At 51.9% G+C, this 15,300-nt stretch overlaps 1 protein-coding gene across 7 annotated transcripts in view; it reads right to left on the bottom strand.

Annotated features, from left to right (window-relative positions):
* The window catches only part of RIMBP2 (RIMS binding protein 2), a 1,349,166-nt gene that overhangs the window by 301,156 nt on the left and 1,032,710 nt on the right, over window positions 1–15,300 (bottom strand). For all 7 annotated transcript variants that reach the window (XM_086942673.1, XM_086942667.1, XM_086942669.1 and 4 more), the window contains one exon: window positions 13,294–13,458. In XM_086942673.1, the coding sequence (XP_086798799.1) occupies window positions 13,294–13,458 (165 nt within the window). The remainder of the gene's footprint in view (window positions 1–13,293; window positions 13,459–15,300) is intronic.

The raw sequence follows: 15,300 nt of genomic DNA, 5'->3' as shown, positions 1-15,300 counted from the left end.
CTGCGCGGTGATTACCTTCAAACATGGCCGCCGGAGAATGGTACAAGCGGACCCGAGATACCGGGGAGCCTCCGCGGACCACGAGAGTTTGTGCGGACCGAGCTCGACCTCCCGGGGGGGTAGGCCCGGGTGTAAGGGGTAAACTGTGGACTTGTCCCAGTTCACCTGTAGGCCCGAGGCGTCTGCGAAGTCAACCAATGTCGCTCCTATGGGGGCCAGGTCCGCTTCGATGTCCCTGACGTATATAAGGAGATCGTCCGCGTACATGGACACGCAATGCATGTCGTCCGCGAGGGGAATGCCCCAGTCCACCCCCTCCAGGCGCAGCCGAACCGCCAGCGGTTCGACCGCCAACGCGAATAAGAGCGGCGACAGGGGGCACCCTTGTCTTGTGCCCCGCCGAACCCCGAACGCTGGTGATATACGTTTCCCGATCCGAACTCGAGTGGTGAGATCGGTATACAGGAGGCGTGTGTATGCCATGAGCGTCGGGCCGATATTAAGGCGCCGCAGGACAGAGAAGAGGTAGGGCCATGTAAGGGTGTCGAATGCCTTTTCCAGGTCCATAATGAGACAGGCGGCGCGAGGAAAACGGTCCCGCACCTGATCCTGAACATGGAAGACTCTACGGAGATTCTGGGAGGTGTTTCTGCCCGGCACGAAGCCGCATTGGTCGGGGTGGACCAATGGGCGAATGATCTGCGCATATCGGTCCGCCAGGATTTTCCCCAGTATCTTGCAGTCGGCCGACAGGAGCGTGATGGGGCGATACGACCCCATATGGAGTGGGTCTCTGTGGGGCTTGGGAAAGGTGACGATCACGGACTCCCGTAGTGACTGGGGCAGCCTGCCGAGATGAAGAGACGCCCCGAACACCCGCGACAGACGAGGGACCACCAGGGGAGAGAATGTCGAGTAGTATTCCAGTGGGAAGCCGTCCAGCCCCGGTGCTTTATTACGAGACATGGCTCGTATTGCCTGGGTGATGTCAGACGGGGCAATCTTGGCGTCGAGGGAGCGTTTATCGGCGTCCGATATTGTGGGAAGGGTCAGAGGGTCTAGAAAATTGTCCACTGAAGCTGGGGAGTACTGGGTCGGGGTCCCGTACACTTGTGTATAATGACGCTGGAACGCTAGGAGAATCTCGGCTTGTGAGCGCACCAGCACACCGTCTGGGTTGACAATATCCGTGATTGGCTTAATTTCAGTGTCCTGCCTCGCCATCCAAGCCAGTAGCGCCCCCGTTTTGTCCCTGTCCTTATACATCCTAGAGGCGTAAGCCCTAAAGTTATACTTCCGGAGATCAGCGCAGGCGGCCTGGTATTCTGTCTTAGCCTCAGCCGTGAGCACAGCGTGCTCCTCCGAGTCGTCCAGCCGTTTAGTGAGTGCGGCCAAAGTCTGCTCCGAGGTCAGGAGTGTCTGCTCTAGGGTGCGGCGTACCCCCACCACCTGTTTGATGCATTCTCCTCTAGCCACCACCTTAAACGCGTCCCACTCCACTAATACCGACGACGCCGTGTTCGCATTATGTGTAAAATAGTCCTGTATGCTAGTTTTATGCGCGTCTCTGAATACTGGGTCGGTCAGGCAATCCCGAGGGAGGCGCCAGGTGGGGACCGGTGGGTGGGGTGGGCGCCAGGTGAGACGTATAATGTGAGCGTCGTGATCCGAGAGGATCCGGCCTAGGTAGTCCGTAGACGTGATCATAGGGAGAATCGGTGCAGAACAGAGGAAGCGGTCCAGGCGGACCCGGAGGTTGTGTGGGATCGAGTGGAAGGAGTAAATGCGAGCCAGTGGGTGGAGGTGTCGCCATGCGTCAGTGAGCGCCCAGTGTGTGACCCAGGTCCTAAATAGTTCTGCCTGCCGGGGGGCTGGGGAGTGTGCGGGAGGAGGATGTGAGCGGTCCAGGGTGGGGTCCAGTGTGCAGTTAAAGTCGCCTCCCAATACCCATGGGACTGTGGTGAACTGGGCCAAAACGCCCGTGAGGTGATCCCAGAACTTATCTTGGTCTGTGTTAGGCGCATAAATGCTGCCCAGGAGTATGCTCTGTCCGTCCAGTATTCCCTCTAGAAGCGCATATCTGCCCTCTTTGTCCACCACCCGTCGGAGCACCCGAAAGGGAGTACCCGGCCTAACCCAGATCAATGCGCCGCGCGCAAACGCTGAGTATTGCGTGGCACAGAGGGTCCCACGCCATTTAGATTGCAGGCGAGTGAGTTCGGTAGCGTTTATGTGAGTCTCCTGTAGGAGTGCAATATTGGCTGACATGCGTCTAATGTAAGCGTACACAGAGTATCGTTTGCTGGGCGTATGTAGGCCTCGTACATTCAGAGTGAGGACATTAATGTCTGAGCGTGGAACTGCCATTCCTGGGGTGTCGTGGTAGGGATGAGGGCCCCCCTGTAGTACCCGAGGGTCGCCAGCATGTATTTGTCACATGTGTTCCTGCGCGCCAAGCTTCCACAATCGTAGGGGAGGGACTAGGGGGAGTAACAACTAGTAAAACCTTGGGTGGGCAACAGTCCCAATACTGGGGATACAGCACCAAAGGTGGCATATCCAAACTAGTATCCCACTAGGGGAGAAACACAACAGTGAACTGCGGGGGTGGTGGCATGTGTCGCTGCTGGGCCTGTGCGCGGGTCGGGCTCTTGCAGGAGAAGAGTCCATCGCGCGGGAGCGCATTCAATAATCAGGCAAAGCAGTCTAGGCACCTAGACATCGCGCAATACAGCGGGTAATCATTAGAAGGATACAGAGATCGACAGTTCATTGTTCATGAGGAGGTGTTAGGTTGGTCGGCCAGGGTAGCGTCCAGTACAGGTGCCGCCACAAGTGGGGAAGAGATCGGGCCAAATCCCGACATCGTTCCATCGCTGTCACGGTCTTTCTCTGGGGTGAACAGGTGTGGGTGACTCTCCAGGTCCGACGCTGGGGGTGACGTGTGAAGGTCGGCTACCGCCCGCAGGGCATCTCGTCGCTCTTTCATGATCTGCGCTAGGTCGGGTGACCCTGTGGGGGAGGACGTCTGGCTTTTGGGGCGGCCAGACCGGGCACGGCTCGCACCCCGTCTTCTAGATCGCCTGGAGTCGTTGTTGCGGGGCCTCTGGGGTCCAGGTTTAGGGATCAGTGGGCAGTGTAGTTCAGTCCAATCCTGTGCCTCCGCCGCCGTAGTGAAGAATAGGGCTTTCCCATTGTGCAGCACTTTAAGGCGGGCTGGGAACAGCAAGGAATACTGCAGGTCGTTGGCACGAAGGCGCCTCTTGATCTCCAGAAAGGTGGATCGCCGCTGCTGGACCTCCCTGGCGTAGTCCGGGAACACCATAACATGTTGATCCTCTACCTGCAGGGGGCCCGCTGTTCGGGCCGCTCGGAGTACCGCGTCTCGGTCTCGGAAATGCAGGAATTTAGCCAGCATGGGCCGTGGAGGGAGGCCGGGTTTGGGTTCCCGGGCCGGGACTCTGTGGGCCCTTTCGATGGAGAAGTACGGCGATCTCTCGCTCTCCGGGGTGAATGATCTGGTCCAGGATTCCATATAGGTCAGAGGATCCGAATTTTCAATCCCCTCCGGTAGGCCCAAAACGCGGATGTTGCATCTTCTCGAGCGTCCCTCTAAGTCCACCGTGCGTTCTTCTAGGGCCTCCACACGACGCAGGACCTCTCTCATGTCTTCCTCTTGCATTCTCACCACTGGTTGTAACTCGATCACTGTTCGCTCACCCTCCTTCACCCTGTCCGCCAGCTTACGGTGTTCGTCGCGGATCAAGCTGATGTCCGTCGTCAGGACGCCCAACCTTTCCTCCATTGACAGGCGAGACATTTCGATCGCCGCCAACACCTGGTCCAATTTCGCCGTCAGTGTAGGGTCCGTTTGCGACGCATTGGCTTGCGTCCACATCCTGGTGTGAGGCATCTTTTCAACGGCCGTTTCAGGGACAGACGTCGCCTGCGGAGCCTTTGGTTTCCCCATAGTTGTCGTGGAGTGGGCCACCGGGCCCTCGCGCACTCCGGGGACAGCAGACGCAGCTGGGCTAGAGGCAGGCCAGTATCAGCCGGTCCCCCCTTGTCCCCTCCGGGTTCAGGACAACTCCCTTCCGTTTCAGGGGGCCTCCACCAGTCCAGGGCGCCAGATGTGGCCCGCGGCTGCTGGGGTCACTAGCCTTGGTGACAGAGGGTCTCGCGGGCCACCCCCCGGTGTGTGGCGCAGCGTCAATATCGGCCGGGTGGGCCAGAGGTCAGGTGTTGGGAATCCAAGGGGGGTTCAGGCGGCGGGCAGCCACCGGTAGTGCCTCGAGCTTCACCCCCACTCCTACAGCGAGGCTCGCGCTGATCTCGAGGTCCAGGCCTCTGTGGGCGTCACCTTAGGGTCAGGCGCTCGGGTCCGCCGAGCGGTGCAGGGCAGTGGGAGCACCCCGGGTCCCCAGGCCAGCCGGCGGTGCGCGCCGCGTCCCCACGCGGGGCCCCCGAGGGTTCTAAGTGGGGCCACCATCGGCCCGGGGTGTCAGAGGTGGTTCGTCAGGGCCGGTAGTGCCCGGTGCCAGGAGGTCGCGGGAGCGCCCTGTCCCTCGCTGATGTATATCACAGAGTCAGAGTCCGGCCGGCTGGTGCAGGTGGTAGCGGCCCGGGGGGGGGGCGAGGTTCGTAGCGTTCCCGGCGCCTAGGCCTCCGTGGGCGCCATGTTAGGGTCAGGCACTCGGGCTCTCCACCCAGCTCCCAGCGCAGACTGTACCGGGTCCCTCCGTCCGGTGGCTATGTGGGCTGCGCACCCCTGCAGGGCCTCGTATAGGTGGGGGGGGGGGGGGTCCCGCCAGGCATCGGTGTCGGGGCTCCGGGGGGGGGGGGGGCACTCACCGCCCTCGAGGAGTGTTGTGTTGCGGGCCCCCGGAGGCACAGCCCCGCTCGGGCGGCACTTCCGCCGGCCTTTCGTGGTCCGCTGTGGCGGGTCGGTCGATATCACGGCCTGATCAGGCCTCCGATGCAGTGTAGGCGTCGGGGTTGCAGAGCCTTGGTGCAGGCGGCCGCCATCTTGTGCACCGGAGGTGCAGGGGTGGACCCGATCGTCGTTCAAGGTGGGCCCTCGAGGGTCGGACCCACAGTTTCCCCGGGATTTCTCACTGCCGCCAGCTGGCAGTATCTGCTGCGGCCGTCGCTGAAGGTGTCGGCTCTTAGCGGGTTCCGCGCCCGGGAGACGGGGCTGCGCCCGCCATTTTCAAATCGGCGCTCGGCTTCTGGAGAAGACCCCCCAGGGCGCGCTGTCCGTCAGGTGCTCCCGAAGGTCGTTTGGGGGATGCCCCAGGTCAGCATAGAGGACATGTGTGGGAGCTGAGGCTCCCGGCGATCACAGGTAATGGGCAGGATGCCAGCCCGATCGCGGAGCCTCAGCAAGACACAGCCGCCATCGTGGCTCGCTTAGCCACGCCCCCCCCCATATGAACATACCTATGATGCAATGTTTTATCCCAGACCAGCAGGTGCTTGTGTGACGCCCAGTGGGAGAAGAAATGGAAATGTAAGGGTTTACGTATGCTGCTCAAAGAAGTTTTAGACCTAAAAGACAGCTGGTGTCCCCTCAACTATTCACAAATCACCCACACTCACTGTGGGTAAGTGTTGTAAATAAGTGGGTCCATTCCATGTGGTTCCAAGGGAGATGTTATACAGTTGAGCTCCACCAGGGGCAGCCTCCCTGCAGCCCAGTCCTTTCCTCCAACTCACAACCTCACTCATGCAACATTCCATACCCAGCTCTCACACCAGCATTCCACTCCACAGACACACAGGCTGAGAGCAGGAAGAACAGTGAGACAAGAGTGGATACCTCCGGGACCCTAAACGGAGAGGAGAGAGAGAGTGTTTGTCTGGGGTGCATGTAAAAATACTAGGTGAAATCAGACAGGCAGCTCACCATACTGACTGGACACACCTGTTCCCAACTATAATATATTTATTAGGGGGGGGGGGGGGCAACACCCCAACACCCCAACATCCCCCCCCCCCCGCCCCGAAGCTACACCCCTGAGTCTTTTATCACAACATGTGATGCAGGAAATAAGCCAGCTCCAAAGGTGTTTAGTTTTATTATGTGTTGTATTACAAACCAATCTACACTTCAGCAGTCTTTCAGCTTCTTTAATAAACCTCTTCGATTTTTAGGTCTGACTTGAGAACATGGCTGTTTGGAATACCTACTGTTACCAATTCATCAAAATATAAGTAGAGTGAGATTTAGCTTCCTGGTTTAGGTTTAGTATGTCTGTCTGTCTCTCTCCCTCTCTCCTTGCTGTTTACTCTTTGGTGTATCTAGTATTTAATGTGTGCTGGTGGTTGTGGGTGAGCACCACTACCACTTATTTTTGGTGACTGGGACTCTTTTATTAGTCCCACAGGCGAATATGTGACGTTGCAACGCGATCAAAATGATCGCAGAACGTTACATCGCAGTTTTTACAATGTACGTTGGAGGGCGCTAGACTTACTATTCTAACACCAGTCTACGTACAGTAGGGAAGGTGTTGGAATAGTAAATCATATTATTCCTTAGGTTATAGCGCCATCCAGCGCAAGTCGTTGTAACGACTTGTGTTGTAATACCCACGATGTAAAGGCATTGTCTTACTGGATGTTTCCCCCCGCAGGCATCAGCCGTGGTGGTCCTTAGTCTGTCTCCCTCCTGTGCTTCCTTTCATGGCCCCTCCAGTCCAGACCTTTCAATCCAGTCACTATGCACCGGACGCACATTGGCCAATTCACCTGGGATGGTTTGCAGAGGAGGGGCGGCCATGGATTGCAGCGCCCCTTGGTGCCTTGTGAGCGAGGGCGCTGCAGGTATTTCTAGCTGAGGATATATGTGGCACTATCACCCTTACTCCAGCACCCAGATGCCAAGAAGCCCTTCAAGGAGCTACTTGTGAGCAGCTGCCGCTGTCCCAGGACACGTGCAGTAGTGAGGCCAGGGCCTGTGACATTAAGAACTCAGGGGCGCATTTCCAAGCCCTGTACACGGCTGGAAGATCACAAGCACGGGGCTTGGCCATATCTACCAGGCCACTTAAAGCCGCCCTGCATGGTGTATCATGGCCTTGTAGGTATGGAGTGATGCAACCAGCGCAAGTCACTGCGTTGCCTCACACTATGAAGGGAAGGTATAGCATGGGCGTTACGGTGGGTGTTCCCATGTAACACCCAAGTCATTCCACACATTCACAGATGTATAACATCCTATAAACCTAGGAATGCCTCAAAAGGCTTCGCCTCCCTGGTGGAGGCGTAGCGGAGGCACAACAAGGAGAAATAACATTATTATTTCTCCTCATTATTTCCCCTTTGCATGTGTGCTACATTCCGCGGCACACACAGAAAGAGGAAATCGCCTCCATTGATTGTTTTTGGGCAAAAAGGTGAAGGTCCAAGGGTGGGTCGCAAGGTCCCTCACAGAAATCTGACAAATCTCAAGCTTTAACCTTCCGGCTCCATCCAGAGATTGCTGCGAGGGACCTTGCGACCCACAGTTCAACTACGGATTTTCGTACGTGCACTATTGGACGTAATGTTCCACGCAAGTTAAAGCTCTGTTGAGTCTGCTCTCCTTGACTGCACAGCCTGACTTCACGTGCTGTCGGACAGATTTGGTGCTCCTTTCACACGTCCTGATGAAGACCCCACTCCAAGGATTGAATCGCCTTGTACTTCTTAGGGGTCGAAACGTTGACTACTATCACCAGTATACAAGCCCTGACGACTGAGGTTTACTATCAGTGCCTTCAAATGCTATGTGTATTTACTAAAACAATCGACCTGTTATAGGCCAGAAAGGTCTCACTATGTGAATTTTATGTATATATGTCAGACTACATCTCCCCTGTCAATTACCCTCACTCACTCACTTTGATCCTGAACACCCTAACCCTTCGTCATCCAAACACTTGCGCATCTTCGTTAGAAATGTATTTATGATTCTAGATGAAAGAGCAACCGTGTTGCCTAACTAAAGTCATTATTTTTTTTAAAATAAATTGCATTCACTGCGGATTATACAAAATTGGTGTTGTGAATGCCGCAATTGCTTTTGTATTGTTAAATTGTTGCGACTGTTACCAATTGTTTATTGTACTGCAATTTCGACCCGGGTCTGGTTACATTTCGGGTAACCCGATTGATACTTAACCCCTTTCAGCACAAAAGCCGTCATCCTTACAACGCAGACACCCTTGCATCAGGGTGACTATGTGGCATAAGGCAGCCCTTTGAGCACCAGCGCAGGAAGAAAGGACAAGAATGCGACATATCTTATAGATACGGAGCGTTCCTGCCCTATAATTTTGACGTAGCACAAAATATTGTATCTATGTGTTTATGGAGCAAAACTAACCTGTGGGCAATGGAGCGTTTAAGACAATGTATATTATAGTCATCAATTTGAAGTACTTTGATACATTTTACAATTGCAACATAAGTGACAGAGAAATTGAGGGGTGTACATCTACAACGAAATTCCGCTGCGCGGAGCTGCAAACAATTTAGCTGCGCCACACTGCGTCATTGCAGAAACGCAGGGATGCACCTATTTACAGGACTAGGGTGCACCACGCTGTTTCCCTTTGCAGCACACGCAGGAGGATTGGGTTTGTGCCGAGAGGGACACCTTCCTGCACAAAAACAATCGTTAAGGGCGTTTTGCTCCTTCTATGTGTGCTGCAGAACGCAGCACTCATAGAAAGAGCAACAAACGAGGAGGAATAAAAGTATTTCTCCTTGTTGCGCCGCGCTAACGCCGCGCTTTTCAACGGCGTTCATTATTGGCTACAGGTCCTTGTAAATCTGCGCCAGTGTCAAAAAGCGATGGGTGTTACATGGACACGCCCACATCAGCACCCTTTATAGGCCTCTTTGCTGCAGAAAACGGTGCTGAGAAGGGCCTTATTTACAAGGGGGTGTTGGGCCACGCAAAGTGCCTTAGCGCCGCCTTCTGAAAATGAAGCAGGACATTGTGCCACTGGAGATGGAGATCCGATGGCACAATGCCCTTGTAAATGTCCCACTAAGTGCCCAGAATCACAGATTGCCAGTCGGCTGTCAAAGCTGGGATTAGAACCCAGGTTCCAAAGCTTCTTGCCCCCCCCGCCTCCCTTCTCCAGCACATTTCGCTGAGGCTGCTGGTAGCAATATGTGTCCTACATCTCCTGCCATTTCTTTTAGCTGTGCTGGGACACTGCCTCTTTTTAAATAGTTGTGTATGAGAGCTCGACTGGCTGCTGTTCCTGTTGTCGTCCCCATGATCATTTCAGGGTTCTCTGCAAAAAACACTATTTTTTCAGTTGCAATTATTAGAGCATCATATCTTGCATCCGGGAACCTTGTTTTTTTCATGCTTTTTTATCCTCAAGATGCGCTGCTTCTGTGTATCCGTGTGGTCTGTATCCTCAAGATGCGTTGCATCTGTGTATCTGTGTGGTCTGTATCCTTAAGATGCGTTGCATCTGTGTATCTGTGTGGTCTGTATCCTTAAGATGCACGGTTTCTGTGTATCCATGTGATCTATAAGATCCAGATACGATGCTTCTGTGTATCCATGTGGTCTGTATCATCCAGATGTGCTGCTTCTGTGTATCCATGTGGTTTGTATCATCCAGATGTGCTGCTTCTGTGTATCCATGTGGTTTGTATCATCCAGATGAACTGCTTCTGTGTATCCATGTGGTCTGTATCATCCAGACGTGATGCTTCTGTGTATCCATGTGGTTTGTATCATCCAGATGTGATGCTTCTGTGTATCCATGTGGTCTGTATCTTCGAGATGTGATGCTTCTATGTATCCATGTGGTCTGTAGCATCCAGATGTGCTGCTTCTGTGTATCCATGTGGTCTGAATCATCCAGATGTGCTGCTTCTGTGTATCCATGTAGTCTGAATCATCCAGATGTGCTGCTTCTGTGTATCCATGTGGTCTGAATCATCCAGATGTGCTGCTTCTGTGTATCCATGTGGTTTGTATCATCCAGATGTGATGCTTCTGTGTATCCATGTGGTCTGTATCTTCGAGATGCGCTACTTCTGTGTATCCATGTGGTCTGTATGTTCGAGATGCACTGCTTCTGTGTATCCATGTGGTCTGTATGTTCGAGATGTGCTGCTTCTGTGTGTCCATGTGGTCTGTTGCATCCAGATGTGCTGCTTCTGTGTATCCATGTGGTTTGTATCATCCAGATGTGCTGCTTCTGTGTATCCATGTGGTCTGAATCATCCAGATGTGCTGCTTCTGTGTGTCCATGTGGTCTGTATCTTCAAGCTAGATATCGCTCTTTTTAAATTCTCAGCTATATTTCCATGATTCCTTTTACTGGCGATAAAACCTTTCTTGTCCTTTTCATTCTCTAACACATTGAATTTCTACCTTTCTGTCTTGGGTGCTGTAGTGCATATGTTACCCATGTAAATGTATCGCTAAATTGTTCACTTGTTAAGTTACTGTCACTATGTTTCATTATTATCCAATGTTGTGATGCCCAAACTGGTGGCATGCACGCTAAATCAGACAACAAAAAGAATGAGGCAAGATATGCCTCGGCTGTAGGGTTCAATCTTTAAAGGGAAAGATCTTGTCACTTCTTTAAGATCTTGTCATCCCTGACCCCACTGACCCCTCACCCGTTTCAGCCACGGGGGTGCAGGGACTGGAGTTTCTAAAAGATGTCCTCCCTGCAGAGGCCAATAAAGGCCGCCTTCACATGCAGCAACCACGGACGTCTGTGCGCGTCATCGAGGGACAAACAATCGAAAGAACCAGCCTGGCTCCGCCCCCCCTCCGCCATCACCCCCCCCCCCCCCCTCCCCGACCAGATCTGGATGCAACAGAGCAGGGGTCTAAGGGCAGGTTTGCCTCTGGTGCATTTTAAACCCAACTCCTCACGGACAGAGAAGGCGGGAGCACCTCTGGGGACCTGCAACGTGAGCCTTAAAAACATGTTTGCAGCCGTTTGGATGTTATCAACGTTCGTGAATCCCCACCCCTCACTGCCATGGAGAGCCTTGGAGACACATTGAGACTGGTACATCTTAGCTAGGATGCTGGGGCCCACGGAGTTCTCGCGTGTGCACCCGGGACAAAAGGAGGAGCTTTGACTACATGGGGCCTTATTTATGAAGGCCATGCGTCAGTTTTGCGCCGCCGGTGCGTCACTTTGACGCACCAGCGGTGTAAAAAAATGCGCCTCGTTGCGCCATATTTAAAAAGTGACGCATCTAGGTAGATGCGTCACTTTTTAAACCCCTGCGCCACATTATACCTGCGTCAGGTATAATGTATGCAGAGGGGGCGTTCTTTCGCAAAAAGCCTCGTAATAGTGACGCAGTGAAATCTATGAGATTTCACTGCGTCACTTTTAGGACGCTGTTGCATCAAAATCTTGCGCCTGCCTCACAGCAGGCGTAAGACTGACACAAGCACTTTCACATGGGGCTTTCCCCATGTGAAAGGACACATTGCTGAAGTTGCGTCACTTTTGTGACACACTCCAGCAATGCGTCACTTTTGCGCTTACAGATACGTCAGAAATACTGACTTATCTGTAAGTCCTTGCGACATGATGCGTCATACATTAAATATGACGCATCAGGAATGTCGCAAGGAGGGCGCACTGAGAAGTGACGCATCGCTGCTTTCACGCAGCGATGCGTCATTTCTCATAAATGAGGCCCACAAAGTTCTCGCGTGTGCACCCGGGACAAAAGGAGGCGCTTTGACTACATGGGCTCCACCTGAGACCCTCTCAGCCTCCCTGGTCAGCCGGAGAAAGCTCACCTTGTGCCTCTGCTGAACCTCTCAATAATAATAATCCACATTTGTAAAGCGTAAGGGTCTCTAGGCGCTTGGGGCCGTCGGGAAGATTAAGCAAACTATTGCCCAGAGTCACATGGTGCTGGGCTAATCTGCCACTGGTCCCGGGATCGAACCATGATCCCCAAATTCCGGAGTCGACCCTAGCCGCGGCGCCGCCACACCTCTTCCACACCTCTTCAATCAATCAAGTGGTATTTGTATAGCGCTGCTTGTCACCCGCGAGGGTATTCAGGCGCTTTCCAAGTAAGCAAGCTCTGACACCCCAAGGCCCGTCACTAATGGGAAAGAAGCGCCTGGTGAACCCATGGTCTTAAAGCCGTGGCATTCACCACAACCCTCAGAATAGAAACCATTCGTTTTGGAGAGATCGCTGCTCAACTCATTACACAGAGAACGAATGTTGCTACAGCTGTTTATTGACACAATATTAGATGTACATGTCTGTGTTAATGAGAAGTGACTTTAGAGATGTGAAGTCAGATGAGGGTCCCAGGTCAGATGAGTGTCCCAGGATGGAAACATGTCAGCTGTTTTTGCGAAAAATAGCAGTTTTGTGGTCATGTTTTTAAATTAAATGCACTAATGTTTGTATTGTTCGATGCACTTAGTGTGGCCTCCCTCTGCATTACAGAAAATCAAATTCAACAAACATATATTATTAAAAACCAAACCTTAGTTCAGGTTAAGGGGCATTTACACGCATCACATTAGTACCAGCCATTCGCTCACACATCAGGCGTGTGCATGGCAGGAGATCGAATCGCATCCCATTAAGGTTTGAGTGCAGCAGACAATGGGTTAATGGAGGCACCGTGCCCCCTCTGCTTTCTGGTGGGGTGAAAGCAGCCAGGGCACTAGAGGGTTCCTTCTGAAGAGACACTGGAAGTCTGAGTGATAGACATGAAGGCACTGTATCCACTAACAGGGTCAGGAAGGATGCTTCTGGGAACCCCCACCCTCCCACTGCACCCCTTCACCGAGGCATTACTTACAATAGGCAGCAAAGAATTGACTAATCAAAGGGTAAGAAGGGACTCGCTGTGAGGAAGGCATATGGGGGCCGATTCACAGAACTAATCTGAGAGAAAATCCTAAACTTACTACTTTTGGTATTCACAGAAAGCATTTAGTATTAGTAAAGTTAGTATTTTGTCTTAAGTTAGGATTTTGTCTTAAGTTTAACTTGAGACAAAATCCTAATTTAAGATAAAATCCTAACTTAAGACACTAAAGACCCTTCAGACACTAAACTTCCCCTTGTCTCTCCTTTGAATGCTTTTTTGATGTTTTGTTTTTAAACATTGCAGTTACTTCTTTTTATTAAAAGTTTGACCTGCTCGCTTTGAAAACATCACAGGTGTTTTTTTGTCTGGGGTTCACACTCGGCTCTGGCAGCCGAAAGGGTTGAGATGAACTCCAGCTCATAGGGACACTGCACAGGAGCAGCCCTGCATTACCTGTTTGCCCAGCTCCGAGCCCTTCAAGAACTCATCCACCGAGGCCCCTTTCCTCTTTGTGTGTGGGGAGTCGTAGCCGTCTTCCTCCTCCTCGTCCTCCTCTTCATCGGAGTTTGCGTAGTGCACAGCACTGCTCCTCTCACTGAATATGGTTCTCCTCTCCATCTGGAAACAAAACAAGTGTGAAACCAAATCAGAAGGCGCGGGACATCATAGGAACAACCTTCTGCGCTTGGACATGGCACCAACACCAGCTCCGCTAAAGAACCAAGAAAAACAGTGCATACAAGACCTTCAAAAACAGTACGGGCCTCATTTATGAAAAGTGACGCATCGGTGCGTGAAAACAGCGATGCGTCACTTTTCATTGCGCCCTCCTTGCGACACCAATGATGCATCATATTTACAATATGTCGCATCATGTCACAAGGAGTTACAGATAGGTCAGTATTTCTCACGTATCTGTAGGCGCAAAAATGACTAATTGCTGGAGTGTGACACAAATGTGACACAACTTCAGCGATGCACCCTTTCACATGGGGCAAGCCCCATGTGAAAGGGATTGCTTCAGTCTTACGCCTGCTGTGAGGCAGGCGTTAGATATTGATGCATTTGCGTCCTAGAAGTGATGCCGTGAAATCTCATAGAGGCTTACTTGCATCAGAACGCCCCCCTGCATACATTATACCTGGCGCAGGTATATTGTAGCGCAGGGGTTTACGAAGTGACGCATATACCTAGATGCGTCACTTCGTAAATATGGCGCAACATTGCACATTTTTTACGCCACTGGTGCAGCACAAAAAGTGACGCACCAGCGGCGCAAAAGTGACGCAAGGGCTCCTAAATAAGCCCCTAAGTAGACCGAGTCTGAAGAACAGTGTCTACTAACAGAGCTGCAACGGAGCTGTTAGAACAGTGTCTACTAACAGAGCTGCAACGGAGCTGTTAGAACAGTGTCTACTAACAGAGCTGCAACGGAGCTGTTAGAACAGTGTCTACTAACAGAGCTGCAACGGAGCTATTAGAACAGTGTCTACTAACAGAGCTGCAACGGAGCTGTTAGAACAGTGTCTACTAACAGAGCTGCAACGGAGCTGTTAGAACAGTGTCTACTAACAGAGCTGCAACGGAGCTGTTAGAACAGTGTCTACTAACAGAGCTGCAACGGAGCTATTAGAACAGTGTCTACTAACAGAGCTGCAACGGAGCCGTTAGAACAGTGTCTACTAACAGAGCTGCAACGGAGCTGTTAGAACAGTGTCTACTAACAGAGCTGCATCGGAGCTGTTAGAACAGTGTCTACTAACAGAGCTGCAACGGAGCTGTTAGAACAGTGTCTACTAACAGAGCTGCAACGGAGCTGTTAGAACAGTGTCTACTAACAGAGCTGCATCGGAGCTGTTAGAACAGTGTCTACTAACAGAGCTGCAACGGAGCTGTTAGAACAGTGTCTACTAACAGAGCTGCAACGGAGCTGTTAGAACAGTGTCTACTAACAGAGCTGCATCGGAGCTGTTAGAACAGTGTCTACTAACAGAGCTGCAACGGAGCTGTTAGAACAGTGTCTACTAACAGAGCTGCAACGGAGCTGTTAGAACAGTGTCTACTAACAGAGCTGCAACGGAGCTGTTAGAACAGTGTCTACTAACAGAGCTGTTAGAACAGTTTCAACTAACAAGGTTGTTAGAACAGCATCTACTAACGGAGCTGTTAGAACAGTACCTACAATGTTGTTACATAGTCTCTACTAACACAGCTGTTACACAATATCTAACAGATGTTACACAGTATATACTAACAAAGCTGTTGGAACAGTTTCTACTAACAGAGCTGTTAGAACAGTATCTTCTAATATCTGTTAGAACAATATATAGTAACAGAGCTGTTACACAGTATATAACAGAGCTACAACTGAACTGTTACAACAGTATCTACTAACAGAGCTGTCAAAACAGTGTCTACTAACAAAGCTGTTAGAACAGTATCTAATAACAAAGCTGTTAC

Source organism: Lissotriton vulgaris, chromosome 11, assembly GCF_964263255.1.
Source record: "Lissotriton vulgaris chromosome 11, aLisVul1.2, whole genome shotgun sequence".
In the NCBI taxonomy this organism is placed as follows: domain Eukaryota; kingdom Metazoa; phylum Chordata; class Amphibia; order Caudata; family Salamandridae; genus Lissotriton; species Lissotriton vulgaris.
Note: the sequence above shows the minus strand (reverse complement) of the source record. Positions and strands in the feature narration are given on the sequence as shown.